General features: G+C 49.5%; 8 protein-coding genes across 8 annotated transcripts; 5 read left to right on the top strand and 3 right to left on the bottom strand.

Moving 5' to 3' along the window:
* Positions 1-84: 84 nt before the first annotated feature.
* Positions 85-908, top strand: MIND_01198400 (uncharacterized protein; the record flags this gene model as incomplete). Its single annotated transcript, XM_037368493.1, has 5 exons — positions 85-176; positions 222-294; positions 348-400; positions 448-536; positions 586-908. The coding sequence occupies 5 exons, from the start codon at positions 85-87 to the stop codon at positions 906-908; spliced, it is 630 nt and encodes a 209-aa protein (XP_037215419.1).
* A 235-nt stretch (positions 909-1,143) lies between these two features.
* Positions 1,144-2,176, top strand: MIND_01198500 (4-O-methyl-glucuronoyl methylesterase; the record flags this gene model as incomplete). Its single annotated transcript, XM_037368494.1, has 6 exons — positions 1,144-1,260; positions 1,310-1,390; positions 1,437-1,604; positions 1,652-1,902; positions 1,948-2,024; positions 2,085-2,176. The coding sequence occupies 6 exons, from the start codon at positions 1,144-1,146 to the stop codon at positions 2,174-2,176; spliced, it is 786 nt and encodes a 261-aa protein (XP_037215420.1).
* Positions 2,177-5,800: 3,624 nt separating this feature from the next.
* Positions 5,801-7,187, bottom strand: MIND_01198600 (Imprinted and ancient; the record flags this gene model as incomplete). The annotated part of the gene is made up of 2 exons (XM_037368495.1): positions 5,801-6,600; positions 6,659-7,187. The coding sequence occupies 2 exons, from the start codon at positions 7,185-7,187 to the stop codon at positions 5,801-5,803; spliced, it is 1,329 nt and encodes a 442-aa protein (XP_037215421.1).
* A 675-nt stretch (positions 7,188-7,862) lies between these two features.
* Positions 7,863-9,570, top strand: MIND_01198700 (uncharacterized protein; the record flags this gene model as incomplete). The annotated part of the gene is made up of 4 exons (XM_037368496.1): positions 7,863-8,434; positions 8,470-8,735; positions 8,781-9,284; positions 9,338-9,570. The coding sequence occupies 4 exons, from the start codon at positions 7,863-7,865 to the stop codon at positions 9,568-9,570; spliced, it is 1,575 nt and encodes a 524-aa protein (XP_037215422.1).
* Positions 9,571-9,717: 147 nt separating this feature from the next.
* On the top strand, positions 9,718-11,268 carry MIND_01198800 (uncharacterized protein; the record flags this gene model as incomplete). Its single annotated transcript, XM_037368497.1, has 1 exon — positions 9,718-11,268. One exon carries the CDS (start codon positions 9,718-9,720, stop codon positions 11,266-11,268), a length of 1,551 nt encoding a protein of 516 aa, XP_037215423.1.
* Positions 11,269-11,274: 6 nt separating this feature from the next.
* On the top strand, positions 11,275-12,503 carry MIND_01198900 (uncharacterized protein; the record flags this gene model as incomplete). The annotated part of the gene is made up of 5 exons (XM_037368498.1): positions 11,275-11,451; positions 11,510-11,665; positions 11,712-11,985; positions 12,043-12,401; positions 12,453-12,503. The coding sequence occupies 5 exons, from the start codon at positions 11,275-11,277 to the stop codon at positions 12,501-12,503; spliced, it is 1,017 nt and encodes a 338-aa protein (XP_037215424.1).
* Positions 12,504-14,439: 1,936 nt separating this feature from the next.
* MIND_01199000 (NACHT and ankyrin domain protein) lies at positions 14,440-15,606 on the bottom strand (the record flags this gene model as incomplete). The annotated part of the gene is made up of 6 exons (XM_037368499.1): positions 14,440-15,001; positions 15,054-15,078; positions 15,124-15,294; positions 15,345-15,370; positions 15,420-15,516; positions 15,564-15,606. The coding sequence occupies 6 exons, from the start codon at positions 15,604-15,606 to the stop codon at positions 14,440-14,442; spliced, it is 924 nt and encodes a 307-aa protein (XP_037215425.1).
* A 729-nt stretch (positions 15,607-16,335) lies between these two features.
* MIND_01199100 (uncharacterized protein) lies at positions 16,336-16,967 on the bottom strand (the record flags this gene model as incomplete). Its single annotated transcript, XM_037368500.1, has 2 exons — positions 16,818-16,967; positions 16,336-16,773 (listed from the first exon to the last, which is right to left on the bottom strand). Exons 1-2 carry the CDS (start codon positions 16,914-16,916, stop codon positions 16,336-16,338), a joined length of 537 nt encoding a protein of 178 aa, XP_037215426.1. The 5' UTR covers positions 16,917-16,967.
* Between the last annotated feature and the right edge of the window lie 329 nt (positions 16,968-17,296).

Here is a 17,296-nt window from a genome sequence, read left to right on the forward strand (position 1 = left end):
ATGAATGTAAGAAACTTGGTCTGTGGAGCTTAGTCATCAGACTCGCTTTTCACGCGACATCACACGACCCCGCCTTTCCCCACCATGAGCGAAGCGGCGGCTACCCCAACCGTCAAGGAGCACCTTGCAACCTCATTCGACAAGAGTGCCAGTGCAGTCCGCGCGTATACCGACCAGTTGCGTTGTCAATAGCTTCTCTTGTTTCCGCTCAACCGGAACAGATTCGAGAAAGACTATGCTCGGCCAGCCCTGCATTCTGCCACGACATATTTCGAAGAGTTTCCCATTACTTCGGTCAGCATTGTGGCTGCCTGAAGTTGCTGCCCGATTGACGAGTGTGGATGCAGACTTTCGTCGCCGTATTTGCGTCGCTCTCCTTCGTTCCTGTCGTAACTTTTCTGTGAGTTCATCATGTCTCATTCACCTGTGTGCTAATTCGCCCCTCAGTGTGTTTTCGCTGTTCTTCGTTCTCTCCATCGCCGTCGTCGCGCTGTCTTCAGCGTTGCTACTCACATCAACAGTGGTGCTCTTTTTCCGTGCGTCATGCTTTGTCTTCCGATCCGCTCTCTTATATCCTGACCCCAGTCTCCATCTTGCTCTTGAGCTTATGCGTTACCTTCTTCTTTGCTGGATGCATCACCCTCACCCTCTTGTCGACATACGTCACTTACCGACTACTAATTCTCGTTCGTGCTGATGGGCGCGAAGGCGTATCGACATGGGCGGCGGAGACCAAGAGCAGATTCGCCTATCCTCGCCAAAGAAGGCGAAAGGAAGTGTTGAGGGAAGCAAGCGACGGATCTGACTCTGCGGTGGTGGTCGAGTCGGACCCGGAGACCACTAAAGCAGAGCCAGAAACATTCGATTCGGACGTCACCATCAAGCCGGAAGTGCAAGGTCCTGAATGAAACACCGCTCGCCCATCGTCATGTGTACTATATAACTCAAATCGCCTCCGTCCTTCTTGGCCACGGCTGTATTCCTTCGTTTACGCCACCCCCAATTGCTGTCTCCGTCTTGCGTGTCAATGATAGAGCTTATGATCCAAGCTGAATCTCCCGGGAATGGTCCGCCATGCAAAAACTAAGGTCAAGCCGAGGTAAGGGCAAATGCTCGGTAACGCGTCCGCATATAAGCCTCAACATGACATACGATCTCAAGGATCGCATTCTGCGAATAACGATGCGCTCACTTTATCTTGCAAGTTTTGCAGTGTCTATTCTTAGTGTGTCAGGTCAGACGGCACCTCAATATGGCCAGGTAAACTACTTTCTGATCACAATTCCATTGCTGATGTGTCTGTTTATAGTGCGGAGGAATGGGTTGGACAGGAGCTACTACCTGTCCTTCCGGCTGGACCTGTGTTTATTCAAACGCATATTACTCACAGGTTCGTTTAAGCAGTATTTAGGACAATGACTAACCGCCATGTTAAGTGTCTTATGGGTACTGCCAGCACTACTACAAGTCGCACAACAACCGTTATACCTCCGACGAGTGGCTCAACAAGCAAGAGCTCAAGCTCAACACTCAGCTCAACACCGACCGGCCCGAGCGGTCCGTCCACCACTCTCGCCCCTGGGTACTCTTTCGTTCGCGCAGTTGTTAGTCATATCCCAACCTACAACATGTCCTAAACTGTTGCTCGCAGGAGGACCCCAATTTCCACAAATACCTGATGTCGCAGGTCGTCAACACGGCCTCTACTGCGGTCCTTGGAGACTACACCAAGGCTGCTCAGTTCCAAATTGTCAACGGACAACTTATCCAGAATGCGGGTGGGACCAACCTATATGCTGTCGTTACCCCGCCAGCAAACTCGAGCGTGGCATACCTCGCCGTCTCATGGTCAACTAAGCCCGACACGCTTGGCACGTTCGTTTTCTCTGGAGATAGTTTGGAGTGAGTTAATCTTTGTCATTCTGTTGCAGGACTGATGATTTGTAGATGGAGCAGCCCTTCTGTGAAGCGGCAACAGAACAACGCCTGGCTGGTCTGTCCGAGCAATAACACCTTGTTCGTTTGTGAGTGAACACCAGACTGGTAATATCTTTTCAAGGCGCTGTCTAACGGAGGGCATCTAGATATAAATCTGGGAGCCTATGGATATATGACGCCAGCGGGTTGCGCAGACGAGACACTGAACGCGTACACAGGCACGACTGCAGTACCTTAGCGAGACGCAAATATACCTGTTCGGTTTAAAACGAAACAAACATGAGCGTTCTGGACTTGATCGCAGCAACAACTCCCACTCCTCCCCGGCTTTGAAAGGCGACGCTGCCGTTGATGTGAAACTGTGACCGCATATACTCCTATCGCTGGGACTGCAACTACCTGCAACTATGAGTCTCACGTCGTCTGAATCTACTGACCTCTCCCAAAAGAAGGTCAGTGTGGATATAGAGCAGCTGCTCGGAGAGGTCCATAGGGTATATGCCCAACTTGGAGTCCTTGAGCAAGTGGACAAGTCGGAGCTTTCCGCCGTCCAAGAAACAGTGAGCCAGGAGGTTTACAGCTTTCTTCAAGTTGCACAAGTGCGTGATTGCTTTCATCGTGAGCAAAGGCTCACTACTGTTCCTGATTAACAGGGCTCGCATGCGTTTACCAACGCCTCTCCCTTTTTGAAGGAGGTATTCAAACCTAACTGGTGGAAAAAGATTGCTACGCGGAAGACGCTGCCTGCAGGCCACCCGCTCCCAACCTTTGAGTCGGAAGCTACGCAAGCCATGCGAAATGTTCTCTCCACCGACCCAATATTCGCTGCAGAGGCTAAAGCATTGATGACATGCGGGGAATGCCGTTTGTGGAGCAAGGCCCAAAATCATTTCCAGATGAACGTGAGTCGCAGTCATATTGGCTATTCTTCCTCTTACTCTAGCCTAGCGGGAAGCGTCAGGCAGGTCCTCTATCGACCCAATCTTGGCGACAGTGGCGTCGATATGCCAAAACATTCTGGGCCGTTATTCAGCCATCGACAACGACCTGGCCCAACGCTACAATATCACGAGTGGTCCAGCCCGCCTTTCGGACAATGACAATTCCGTAACTTGTTGGATCGTCTTAGACCAGGAGATTACGATTCCACCTCAAGAGGTGGTGCCGGGAGTCAGTTTCCACGGAAAACTTGACCATAGCCTGGTCGTTATCGGAGCCGAAGACGGTCAGTGAATTTATGCACCGGGTCAATTGGGGCTCATCGTGTCCAGCTGTAATCGATATCAATGCTGGGCAGCGTTTAAGATTTCCCTCCGACCGTCAAAATCTCTCCATAATAACAGAGGCAAAAGCCTCTGAGAGGCTCACCGAAGCTTCGAAAGACCAGGTGTTAAGCCAAGCGGCAACTGTGTGCATGTTTGCGTGAGCATACAAAATTTGATGGGTTTCACCGACTTGATCATTACGTCCCAGGGAACGCGATTCCGTCCTCAACGCGCTGAGCAATGGCATAGATTGGCACCTGTATTTCATCCAAAAAACGACACCGGCAACGACAGAGCCTTCGCCGGCGAAGAGACGACGGTTTGACGAAAAAATTTGGCCGTTCACAGTTTCTGTGACGCATAACCTTTCCGTCAAGAATATTGATGATCTGGAGTTGCTGCTCAAATTCCTTGTGATGGGTGTAAGGGCATCCTGTTAACACTGTGGATTGGCTCATTACCCAGCAGACAATCGGGGACCCAAACAGTTTCAAGCATCTCGCACAGTACTGCTAAGGTTGTTACGGGTACTACCAACTTTCGAAAAACAGATATATTTCTTTAAAAACCATCCCTTCTTATAAAGTAGTTCCAATGATTGGGTTGGATTGACCGGTCCTAGCTACCACGGTTTGTAGCTTGTTGTTGTTGAGCTGGTTGTTGTTGCTGCTGTTGCTGTTGTTGTTGAGCTGGTTGTGAGCAGACACTTGAATGACGGGTAGTCAATCAAAGAGTCCCCGAATTCGTAAAGTTGAGCAAACCTGTGAGTGATAGGGGTTCAAATAAACACAGGTCCATTCGGAAGGGCATATAGTGGGTCCCGCCCAGCCAATTCCTCCGCACTACAAGCAGACGAAACAAATCAGCAACCAAGCCACCTGCGCAAAAGAGCGCTCACTTGGCCCCACTGCGGTGCCGTCTGGGCCGATACACCGAAAATCGACACCGCAAAAGCAACACTTGCAAGATAAACAGAGCGCATCATTGTGAGTTGGAAGCGCCGATGCTTTATTGACCATTGGGGTCTTATATGTAGACATGTTACCGAGCATTTGCCCTTACTCCGGCACAACCTCAGTTTTTGTATGGTGGACCATTTCCGGGAGATTCAGCTTGCATCATAAACTCTGTCTTGACACGCAAGACCGAGACAGCAATTGAAGGTGGCGTAAACGAAGCAATACAGCCGTGGCCAAGAAAGACGGAGGCGATTTGAGGTTATATGGTACACATGATGCGGTGTTTCCTTCGGGACCTTCCAGTTTCTGTTGGTCTGAGCCAACTAATTCTTTAGTAGCCTCTAGCTCCGGTTTGAAAACCACCGCGGAGTCATGTCGGCATCTCTTTTCGTGTTCTTTGAGGATAGGCAAATCTGCTCTGATTGAAACTGGATGGGGGGGTTGCCGCCGTTTATTGTCAGACTTCAGAGCTACTTGAGTCACGGTTTTGACATTTGTCTTTGGATCTGGATTGGTTTACCTTAGTTTACCGTTTACGACGAGTTTACGATGTCCTCGACCCAGCCACAAACAGTGGGTGGGTATGGTGGGGGAGGACAGAAACGATGCCACGTGAAAGGCGTCAACGTCGTCAACTGACCAATTTGACTAAGGATAGCACTTGGATTGCGCTCAAAGACTCCCAGCCGCGATTGCCGTCTTGGGCGAATACGCTCTCTCCTCCTTTTACAAGACAAACCGACAGCAACAAGATTCAGAGCCAACACAAGAACTTGTAAGATTCCTTGCATGCGGGCCGAACCCCACCTATTGCTGTTGGAGCAGAATTCCTTGAACGCTTCAAGACAAATAGTTGTCTCTTTTACAGACCCGAATGTTCCGTTAACCGGTCGCAAACCGGTCGTAAACTCCCTGCGAAAAAATAGGGTCTGTTGGTTACCGCGTTGATGTGAGGCTGTCAAAAGTTGTTAGATAATATCAGTCACCTGACACAACAAGCCACATGCTATCAACGCGTTGGGAGCCAATCGAGCGAGTTTCGACGCGTCGCTGGGTGTGCACTGGATTATGGAATGCCCATCTAGGGTGTTCCAGCGCTGCCCTCGAGAAGGCGCCATGGCAAGGCGAGAGTGGTGGGAGTGCGGTGATTGTTGGGTAACGTGTGACAATGCTCAAAATATTCAGCTTATAGTGATAGAGGCTACAAAATGTACATTTTGAGACCATGTATAGCTATTCCTACTGATTTACACTCATTTGACGCGTCGATACGGTGTCGTTCGCGCTTTAATCGTAGCGCGTCGCTGCTCACGTGGATTCCTAAAAGGGAAGCTTATATAATAACCCGCGACGTCTATCATCAGGGCGCGGTAACTACTAGACTAGACAAATAGTAGAGTTGAAAATATTATGGAGTCAACAGCCTCATAGTAGTAGTCAATGCATGGCTTTGCGAATCATACGCGTTGTGCATTGCATATTCGGTACATGGACGCAAGTAGGTATACTCGTAGACTAGAGGAACGATGGAGATAGTTGGGAAAAAGATGAGGAAAAGGAATACGACAGTGCTCTTCATCAGGGAATCAATGGTGGTACAACCGAAGAGACACCGAAGACTTGGAGTGGCCAGACCATTTACGTCCCCATGGCCTCCACATTGAACTTGATCCCAGCGGCACGAAGCATTTCCTGCGCCATCAGCGCGCGCTCGCGCCACATGGTCACTTGACTCTTCAGGTCGTCGATTTGCCCCTCGAGACCCTGCTGGTGCTCCAGCTTGCGTTTCCGGCTTTTGCGGGCAGCGAGTGTGTTCTGGCGCCGCTTCCACTCGATTTGCTCCTGCTCAGTGGCCGTGGGGGACAGCTCGGGAAGCACTTCGTCGGTCTCATCAACGCCAAACGCTGCATTGAACCCGCGTTTGCGAATGAAGCCAGCTGGGAGGGCCTTGCGAGAAGTTACACTCGGAGCAGTGTAGCTGCGCTTCTGAGTTGGCGCGTCCATCGAGATGAGCGAGTCGGGTGTCAGGTTTTTGCGGGTACCCGTGACATTTCGACGACGGACGGTAGGACGGGGAGAATCCATAGAGTCCATCATGGGAGTACTGGGGCTGAATGTCGACAGCTTGTTGGGGGGAGGTTCTACAACTGGCGCCTCTTCAAACCCGAACAGTGTGTCGTTGGATCGAATAAGCGGGCTCTCCATGAAGTTGTCCTCCATGCCCATCAATGGGGTGGACAGGAACTCGCTGAAGGGGGTGTCCATCGGGCTGGTGCCAAAGTCATCGAGTATCGAGTCGTGGGGAGAAGTGAGGAAAGGCGAGGCATCGCCAAAGAGTGGCGACTCATCAAACGTAGCAGTGAACGGGATCAACGGTTCGTCACCACCGCCAAAGTCGTTGGGGAAGTGGTCGCCGAGGCTCTGGAATTCAGGCGACGCTGTGGAGCACGTGTTAATACCAGATGATCTCCGTCGGGGAAAGCGAGGGAGGAATACCTGTGAGCTCAGCGATGGCCTTGAAGGCCTTCGCCTGGGCATCCTCAGCGCTGATCAGCGCCGAGGGTGCGACCGTGGAGGCCGGGGTATCGGGGGTTGACTTGTTTGCAAGCATGGTCAAGTAGTTGTTGCGCATCGCTGCAAAGTCTGGTGAAGGTGTGGATGTGGGAGTTGATTTTACAGAGCGAGTTGCTACTGGTCGAGGTGCTGGAGGCAGATTGCGAGGAAGGCCATATTGAACAGAGACCCGTGTTGGGTTAGACGTGGTATTGTTTATCGGGACATTGTTAGATAGTTGTGAAAGCGAGCTTTCGGTTGATGTAAAGAAGCCATTGAATCGAGGGGTCGGTGACGGTGGTCTGAATACGGGCGAGGCGTTTATTGGCCGAACATCTTCACTAGATGGAGTTGAAGTGTTGTTGGTCAAAGGGGAAATGGCGAAGTGGGGTGGGGTTACAGCTGTGATGGCTGGGGACGACACCGAGCTACGTCTGCGACAAGAGATGGTCAGATCCCAAGTAATCGACATCGTACAGTGGTAAAAGCACTTACGGAGGCCGCGATGCAGTCGGGCTGGGTCAACTGAGGCAATACGATGTTGCTTCAGTTGTGTGAGTGAGGGGGAAAGGCAAGAAGTCGACTTGACTCAAGTCGGTTTATAAGCACTTGCACAGCCTTCCGCACAGCCGAGTTCCGACGTGACAGACTAAATACCAAATACCAAATAAATTACTGCAAGGTCCCAACCTGGAACGGCAGCTCCCGTAACTACTTACATAGAGTACCAATGTAAGCTACGGATGTCAACGACTAAATTGCACAGATATCGGTATTCAGCGAGCGTGAAGCGTCGAACCTTGTTGTCAAGCCTTGTCCCAGTGCTCAAATGTCAGTTTGCAGCCAGTGCTAGCTGCCCGTGGACGGTTATGGCGTGGACGGTTATGGCACTGCTTACCTCTGGACTACTTCCTTCGACTCCAATTGTTGTCAATTTAAATTTGTTCACGTTCAAGAAAGTCTTGAAAAATGTAGGAACAACCTTCGAGTCTACTGTCTGAAGCTGTGAACATGACGAAGCGAAAGAAAGTATCCACAGCTGTATCCACGTTTTTGGCACGGTTGCGTGACTAGATACTGTAGAAGCGCGACTTACACTTGACGCGTTGATCAGTGTTCGACTCGGATCTTCTTGTTTCCCGCTTTCATGTCCACCCTCCCTAAAATCGTCATAAAGCCACTCTCTTCTGCTGCGTCACCACCCGAAGAGGCTGACGATGAATCTGCTGACGCACCAACCCATATGGATGTCGATGAAGAAGGGTCAGACGATGAGCAAGAACCAGTTGCCTCTGTTAAACGCGGCAGAGGCAGACCTAGAGGCTCCACCAATCGGGGGAGGGCTATTGAGGCGCCCATACCAGTTTCCCGCCCACGAGGAAGGCCTAGAGGCTCTACCAGTCGAGGAGTAGGACCAGGTCGCCCGAGAGGTTCCAATACGGGTCGTCAAATAAACGGTGGCTTAACAATACGACTTCCTAAACGCGACGATGACGACGATAACTACGGTAGTGAAGGAGCGACAGAGCCGGAGCCAGACGTTCCACCAGCAAAAGACGATGAAAAGCCTACAGGTGGTGGGAAACCGTTCCGGAGGGTGAATGGTCAAGTCTATGTCATCGACGGCGACGAGTTCGTTACAGAGGACGATCCGAAGGGGGACACGAAGATTGATAAATGGGGAAACCTTCTTGGCGGCGCGTCTGCTTCTGTCTCAGCGTCAGTGATATCTAACATCAACTTATAGGACGAAGATTCAAAGCGGGGACCTTTATTCTGCCTGGTCGACACCCAGAACGACGATATATGCTTGCAATTGACGCAGCTCGCACCTCTGGCTTCCGCGATTCATTGTACTACTTCCGCCGCAATCCGTTAGCATTAAAACACAACGCGACTCAGAACGAAAAAGACTATTTGATATCGCAAGGAAAGCTCGGTCCTCATCTTCGCACTCGCAGCGTCACCCTTGTAACCGCTCGAAGCGCTTTCAAACTTCATGGAAGCAAAACAATATTCGGTGTGTAGAATGCCTCATATTCTTCTCCTTTTACGTTACTCTCAGAGGGAAGATGGGTCGTGGACGACTACTACGAAGACAAAGTGCTCGCAGATATCACGGAGCGAGGCTTGAAAGCTGGCGACCCCGTCGGCGAGTTGCCTGATCCGAACGCCCACCATGCAACCGAACAATCTGGTGCAAATGCAGCCAATGCGGCCAAGAATGATCGACTTGGGGCTGGCACGACCGGTATATATCGTGCTGGAGGGCCCACAACCCTCTTCGGCTCAAGCGGGTTAGGTCCATTCAGCGATGGCCCCTTGAACGCTGTTAGAAAGAGTTTGCTGTCGCGAGATGGGGTGACAGAGGAGAACTGGATGTGGATGGCAGCGATGCGAACGTTACAAGCAGAAGATGAATGGTCAAAAAATCGAAAGCAGAGTGTGCAACCCATCGAACCTTCTGGGAATGTTGTCAGACTCAATGGAGATCCACCAGACCCATTGGTGGCTATTGCAGACACGTTGCCGTTGGGATGTTACGAGCCTCAAACTAATCAGGTTCTTTGTGAGCCCTCCTTTCTGCTCAGTTGGCATCTCGGTTTGACCACACTTTCGCAGATCGAGACGATACACAACCTAAACAAAGTCGGCTCGAAAAGGCGCCAGACTGGCAGGAAAAATCGATTTTGGGCGGGACCAAAGTGGGGAATGGGGCATGGGGCGTTGTTTGGCTCGACACAGTTTTGGAGTCGAAACCTTGGAAAGAGGCCCGAAGGAGGGATGTTGTAGAGAAACGCCGCCTTTGGAGGGAAGCGCAGGAAAGCGAACGGATGTCTGTAGAACCACTATAAGCTTCTTCGTTCGCTCTCCGAGTCTGTCGGAGTCTGTCCGTTCGCCATGTTTGGCCACTGTCTTTTTTTCGGGTTTGATTGTCATTGACATGTTGTGGCTGTGTCAAAGTCAACTTTCAGATTTCCCTAAGCTTGCTCAATGCTGAAATGTCGCTCGACACCGAATTAGATACAGCGACGATAATAGCAAATCTAGAGGCTGAAGTCTCTGCCTTGAATAGCCAAGCATCCCGCCTCGTCCTTCAACTCGCGGAAACCGTGACGAAGAAAACGGAACTCGAAAATGCGCTCGCCCGACACAAAAATGCCACCGTTCCAATGTTGTCTCTACCCGACGAGATGCTCGCGCTCATTGTCACCGCGTGGCAAGAGGTTGCCAGGCCACAGGAGCTCGTTCCCGTCCTTGCATCACAGATTTCGCGACGTTTCCGTTCGGTTGTGAGCAGCACTGCAACACTCTGGACCGCATTATCCCTCTCCTGTGACTCCGAAACAACGCAGCAACAGCTCGACATGTATCTCAGTCAGTCAGGTCGCTGTTTGCTGTCCGTCAGCCTTTTGTTCTGGAATACCACAGACGAAGACACAGACTACATTGCTCCCGCGCTGCCCACCCTCTGGATAAACTTTACGCGGGTTAGCCGGCTTGTCATCGATGCACGAGGGTGCCAGATAGAGCTTTCTGACCTCTTCCTCGGTTTGAAGTCGTGCGAGGCCCCACACCTCGAATATCTTGAAATCGTCGCTCCACCAGATGGTGCTTCCGAGTCAGAGCTTGACAACGAGCAGGAACTGGCCCTATGGCAACTCTTCGTTGATGGAGCACCCCGTCTGAAAACGTTGACTTTGGGGGACTTTTATCTGGAGGACGATCAAGTTTGGTTTGCCAGCCTTGAAAATGTTTGCCTGCAATTCATGTCATTCGTCTACCCAGGCATTTGGGATAGCATGCTCTCCGACTCATCACGACTCGTGCATCTGACGGTGGATGGGTCCAGTTTCGTCTCTGATGCGCCGAGAGGAAGCATAAAGCTACCCAACCTTCGCACGTTTCGCATCCTCCGTGTCATTTCGTGGCTTCAAAATGTCCTCTTCTCCAGGACACTTCTGGTGGCTGTTGATGCTCCGACACTCGAAACAATGGAGTTCACCCAAGTCCACGGCAGACAAGTTGCAGCGTTCTTCCACCTGTGTCCTGTGTCGCAATATCCTGTCTTGTCTGCGGTCACTTTCGCATGTAGCTCCTCGTACTGCAACGGTTGTGATCGGCGGCCTGCTGTGATACCTCGGGAAGTACTGACCCGCTTCAGTCGATTATCGACCCTTTTCCTCTTCAATGTCTGCTTCATGCCGCGCCTTGTCGAGGACCTACTGTTGACCACACCAGGTCGACTGCAGACGCGTCTTGGGGGATTACCAGCCTTGCGCACTATGTGGCTGGATTACAGGCTCGCTGATAAGTTTGGCATCTCCGCATGGCCTCCGCTTACCGAAGATTCTGGCGTGCCATATGATGACCCGCTTGTTTCTCTTCGGCGCCTTCATGAGGCTCGATACGTTTCAGACAACGAATATCCGCCACTCACTCTCTGCCTGCCTCGCTCTCAATATTTCATAGAACCACCCCCGGGTTGGAACAATGTGCGGGTTATGGATATCGAAGATGCTGTTTTACGAGAGTTAGAAATCATATCGTAGCGCTCGATGTTGAGAGCACTCAGGAAGGTTCGATGTCAAGGAATTTCGGGCCGGTTCTATTTATTGCGATGTCATCATCGCTTGCTTGTGGACCTCCACACCGATTCGATGATATCCCGCCGTTTCAAACCCGTCGTTCAAGTCGAGGACACCGAAGAATATCAGTTTGTCTTTGCCAACTTTGTACGATGAGTCTCAAGTTCAACGTTCAAGCATTAGTTTAATATTTGCCCACCTCTAGCGTATCGCACACGAGAAAGTTGAAGAACAACGTCGACAACTAGAGGAGCAAGAGCAGCAGATAATACAACTCCGGGCCCATGTTCTGCGACTTGAAGGAAACTCGGAGCTTCAGTTCACCGCTGGCGGCAATTCCATCGACGACTTTTCCATCAAAGTGCCGCTAATCCAAGTTGGTGTTCTTTATTGCTGACTTTGAGCAGATCGCGGCATCTCAGCTTGACAAACTCGTCAACCGCTGGGTATCGGATATAATCCAGCGGCCCCTCGTGTCGCTGTCCAAGATATATGATGCTTGTCTGAGTGATGTCGTGAGTGGGCCCACACCATTCTCTGGCACACCTATGCAAGTGCAATCGCTACTTCGCCATGCTATCGCAGAATGCATCGCCGAGGGATTCATCAACTGTCTTATCGTCACCAACTCCAAGGAGGCCAATATCCAACTTTCGCGAATCCACGAGCACATTTTCGCGCGTAGGCATGCTCTACTACTTTGCAGTATAGGTATTGATTGACATGTGTATTTGACAGGAGACCCGACCGTTGCCGCGGTGTGGCGTCGTCAGACATTCTCCGCCGCCGTCGAGACGTGCTCTCCAGACATATCATTGGGCATCTTCTCTGAGCACATCCCCAAAATCACAGACTTGCTTGGTTTGCCTGCATCGTCAGTGGTGGACTCTGCTTTCAATCTCTCGCGTACCCTCCATGGCGGCGGCGGCTCCGGCGACGCGTTTTACAGGGCGTTTGTTCCCGAGGTTGGCAGTGCCATGTATGCAAGCCAGATCGAATTGGTGAAAAGGTGTTTGAGGAATGAGAACGGTGAGACAGACCGCGTGGGGTGTGCAATGTTTCCGGGAATTGTCAAGGTTGGATTGGATGGTGCAAATGTTAGTATTCATGTCTATTATAGCTGTATGGATGCTCAATTCCTGATCTAGGTAGTTGTGAGACGAGCACAAGTGATTTGTGAATGTGCTCTTAGTGGATAGCAATCTACATCCTGTAGCTTATGTCAATGCTTCATTTGCGAGTCAACAATATAACTTCAGTATTGGTATCTCTACTCAATCTCTACTACTTGATATTACTTAGCAGAACCTGAGACAGAAACAGAGACTTTGTTTCATTTTTCTGAGCTATATACTGCATCACATGTAAAGAAATAACATCCTCTACTGGTAATCACTAATCATATAACTTTTCTGGTAATAATAACTTCTCCCTGTTGCTGATGATGGGCTGAGCCATGGCTTGCAAGCTTCTGAGTTCTCATAGCTCCCTGATTTCCACCAATTTTGATTGCTTTAGCACCAGCCTTGAGAAGTAACTTCTCAATATCCTTGTGATTGCGAGCAGATGCAGCCTGAAGAACTGTCCCATACTGGCCAGCAACTTGATTAACATTGGCACCTGCATGAAGGAGGACTTCTACAATGTCTTTGTGTCCATAAAAGCAAGCTGCATGGAGTGCAGATCCATTGTGTCCACCGACAGCATTTACTTGAGCTCCTGCCTTCAAAAGAATCTGCATAATTTCTTCACGTCCTTTGATAGCAGCAGCCTGCAAGGCAGTCCCAGAAGATCCAGCTACCAGATTTACATCACTTCCTTTCTTGAGAAGAAATTTCACAGACTCTGTTTGTCCTGCCCAAGCTGCAACCTGAAGTGGAGTTCCATATTGATTTGCAACAATATTGATATTGGCTCCCCTATGAGGCTGTAGAAGAAGCTGAATAATCTCTATGTGGCTATAAGCAGCAGCAGCATGCAGGGCACTTCCACATTCTCCACCAATTGCCTTGATGTCAGCACCTGCTTGGAGAAGAAGATTTATAATTTCTTTATCTCCTGTTTCACATGCAGCTTGCAAGGCAGTACCATGTGTCCCACTGACAAGATTTACTTGAGCATGTTTGTGAAGAAGGAATTTTACAACTTCTTTGTGGCCTTTGTATGAGGCAGCCTGGAGAGCAGTTCCATAGTATGGGTGGATAGTATCAATTGAAATATGATACTTTTCCTTGAGAAACAATTCAACCACTGAGAGATGTCCACAAAAGGCAGCTATCACAATCTCCATATTGTGCTGGCAAATCTTGTGAGATAGCATATATCTGACTACCTCCTGTAAGTTTCCAGCTGCTGCAATCCACAGTGTAGTGCTATGTGGCCGCTGAGGCCAATTGGTAAGATTCCAGGGAGAAATTGTGAAATCTGCATATGGATATTCAATCTTTTTCAAGCATTCTACCAAGTTGGTCCTCAATTCTTTCTCTGGTTTTCCTGCTGCATGTAAGAGAAAGTATTGACAGTAGTTTCTAAGAGGGAGTCCTCCACTATCAAACTGCTCCTTGGCAAGCTTGAGATAGTCAATAAGAACACTGGTGATCTCTACTTGAATATCTGGAAATTCTTGAGGCTGAATAGTTTCAAGAAAGGCCTGTGCAGTATAGTGGACAAGTCGCACTAAATTTGTTTGTTCTTCTTGGATTATAAGACCACCACATGCTTCAATGATTTCATCGATCTGCATAAAATCATTGTCATCTGGAAGCATAGTACTATTTTCTTTCATTGCAAGAGCAGTCTGTAACTCAAGAATAGTCAATGGCCGTTTGGTATATGCAATCCAAGCAAGAGCTGAGAGAGCAACTTGTGTCAGTTCTGGACTTTGTGACTCTTTGATGTGCTCCATTGTCTGCTGGTAACTAGCATCCAGAGTCTTGGGGAGACTATCAATGGTGGCTATAACAGTTTTCACTGTGAATGCTGTATTATGAAGAAGCTCCATCTGAAGTTTGACAAGGAGAAACCTGTAATTGGATATCAGATAATGAGCATTGACAGAAATAATAAAAAACAGAAGAAGAAGAAGAGAATAATGAGAATATATTTGTTTAGTCCTTTTCAAATGTATTGAAATACTTACATTCCATGGGCCTTTGCAATGATCTTGGTCAGAATCTGCTTCTGTAGAGATGCATCTTTGCTCATGAATCCAGAGAGTCGTTTGTGGCCTTGAAGTGAAGTGATAATATAGTTTCTAATATCTTGCTCACTTGCTTGAAGTTCTAGTGTTGACAGACTTTTAATGCCTGGGGGAGGAGACACATTGGGTCTGCAGGTGATCAAGACATTAACATTCTTTCCCAGTTGCATGAGATGATCCACAAGCACATCTCGTTTATCAGCTGGGTATTCATCAAGGGCATCAACAATAATGTACAGGGTCTTGAACTTCTCGATAAGAGGTGAAAGAAGCATCTGGATCTCGGCTATGCTTGCTCTAGTCTTCTGGTCCCTATGGGCATCATACAATGCTTTTGCAGCCTCAATATCTTGGCTTTTGACAAGCTGTTTCCAGATGGCACCAAGCAGGTTCTCAATTGTCTGTACACTCATTTCTTTGTAGTTCAGATAGACACCTGCAATGCCAATGGAACTATCTTTGAATTGAGCTTGCTGAAAGTGGTCAATGACCTTGGACCTGACAAAAGAATAAGTCAAGAGCCTTCTTGGATTGTGTTTGGAGTATTTACACAAGCACTGTCTTGCCCATGCCAGCTATAGACTAGTCAATATCATTCAAGAACAGATGGAGAGCCCTACGAATGCCCGAGCACCAAAGCATATTGCCCGATCCTGATTTCCACTTGACAAAATCGGGCTGTTGCAGAAGCCATTCGCCCGTCGTCTTCTCCCGCGTCGCAGTGATTTCTTGGTGTCGAACGAGGAAATTAAGCGGAGAGATCCACTCGAGGACCTTCATCCGCTCTTGTTCTATACCTTATGTCATCTCTCTGAGGCACGCGTGGACTTGGTCGGCTCACCTTCCGTCTCGCCAGCGCTGTAGATGCTACATCGGGTTAGAGATACGGCTAGAGAATCGCATATGGGCAGCATACGTGTTGTTATCCCCGGTCACGTAGACGCGTGGGCCCTGTCCTGCGCCGCCATTTCCGCCTTGTCCGCCTCCACCGCCACCCGCGCCGCCCGTCCCGCCTAGACACGTGAGAACAGCTCTGATCAAGGACTGATGTTGGACACACCGTAAATGTACATCTGCTGAGGGCTCATCGGCGAATCAGACATGTTTGGAGGGTCGAGAGTGGAGTATTGTGTTGTGGTCGAAAGTAAGAGATAGCCACACCCTCACCACATGTTTCCGATGGGGACTGATTTGGTTGCAGCAGCTTGCCAATCGATCAGGTAAAGCCACAAATGGACACTATCGACTGCATCGACAGCGAGCATGAAAGTCGGGCTAAAGTACTAGCGTCTGGCGCAACACTGCAAGTTAAGGTGTACTTTCGTGCATTTGTCTGAGAAATCCTGCTTTTTCTGGATAGAATGGTGAGTTCCCGACGCAGCGGCAAGAAAAAGATACAAACCACGCTTATACCCCGACCGTTCAAACCAGCGGTTCTGCCAATTCCTTATATTCACAGGTGTCCAAACTTGAAGATGGAGTGCATTTGTTCGAGTTGCAGACGGTCTTCGCAGACGGTCCGCACTGCCAAGACGGGTATCGAGACAGTGCTCCGTTTGGGTTTGGATATTTTGGGAAAGTGGAAGCCATGTACATGTTTCTGACCTGGGCAGAAGAGTCGGGAATGAACATTCGAGGTGATTGGCATTGCATTAAACGGCCCAAGAGCGAGAATCAAGTCTGGTACCCATAGCATACAATTCGGAAGTACGAACGTCGAGCTGGCGAAGAGGAAACACAAGTACATTATTACAGTAACAAACGTCCACGTTGCTGTACGAGGGTAAATTCAAGCATGAGAAAGACGAGATGGAACATACCAGGCTATGTACCTAGCTGATTGCGCAGTACCACCGAGGCGCCTCTGTGACGCCCAACGCTTCCGCCAAATCTTTATATTCGTCCTCTCTGTAACGATCTTCGGGGAAGGTGTTGTTGTTGTCAATCCAGAACATAACACCGCCTCCAAACTTGTTGTCTTCCCGGACAATCCAGCAGCCGAACACCCCGCCGACGAGCTTGCCATGCGCCTCTGCAAACATGTGCCCATACTCGAATAAATTGCGCATCTTGTTCGGTTTGGCTGGGTCATCGTACACAGAATAGAGACTGTCGGTGTGAACGCGCGCGGCGATCCAGTCAAACAGGTCGTCCTGCTGCTGGGCGTTCAAGCGCCATCCATAACGAATGTCCAGCCGGTCCCCTTCCTCAGGGTCGAGATCTTCGGGGAGGGTAAAGGTTGTGTGGAGTCTTCTCACCGCACCCTCGATCTGAGTAAATGAAGTTAGAGCTGAGGAATTAGACTCCAACGTACATCAAGAACAAATCCAAATTTCTTGTTCATGTGGCACAAACGGATGGCGTTACGTGACGGCGAGTGGCTGCCAAGAGATATATATGGTGTCCAGTGCATGTTCGACCTGGAAGCTCTGGGTGGGCAGCATCCAAGTGCGCAAAACTGCCCTTTCAATCCCCTGCTCAAGGAAGCATTGGCAACCACGTTACGGGGTCGAGGCGAATGGACAAGCTATTTCAGGGAATTAAACTGGCCAGTCTAGTGTTCTTCGTTTGCTAGTACTTGATATTTTGATGAGCAGTCACTGTTTTTTTGCCACGAATCCTTGTAGAACACTGTACCAATTGGACTCCTACATCATCGACGATTTTAATGCACATAGCACCCACAAATTTCAAGTTGTTTGAACATGCTTTTAAGTTACCGCTGCTCGCATAGAGCTCTTCTAACCGGGCAGTACCAAAAAAAATCGACACTGGCCAAACTAAAGTATCGCC

Source organism: Mycena indigotica (assembly GCF_014461135.1).
Source record: "Mycena indigotica strain 171206Taipei chromosome Unknown Mind.scaff0011, whole genome shotgun sequence".
NCBI classification, from domain to species: Eukaryota; Fungi; Basidiomycota; class Agaricomycetes; order Agaricales; family Mycenaceae; genus Mycena; species Mycena indigotica.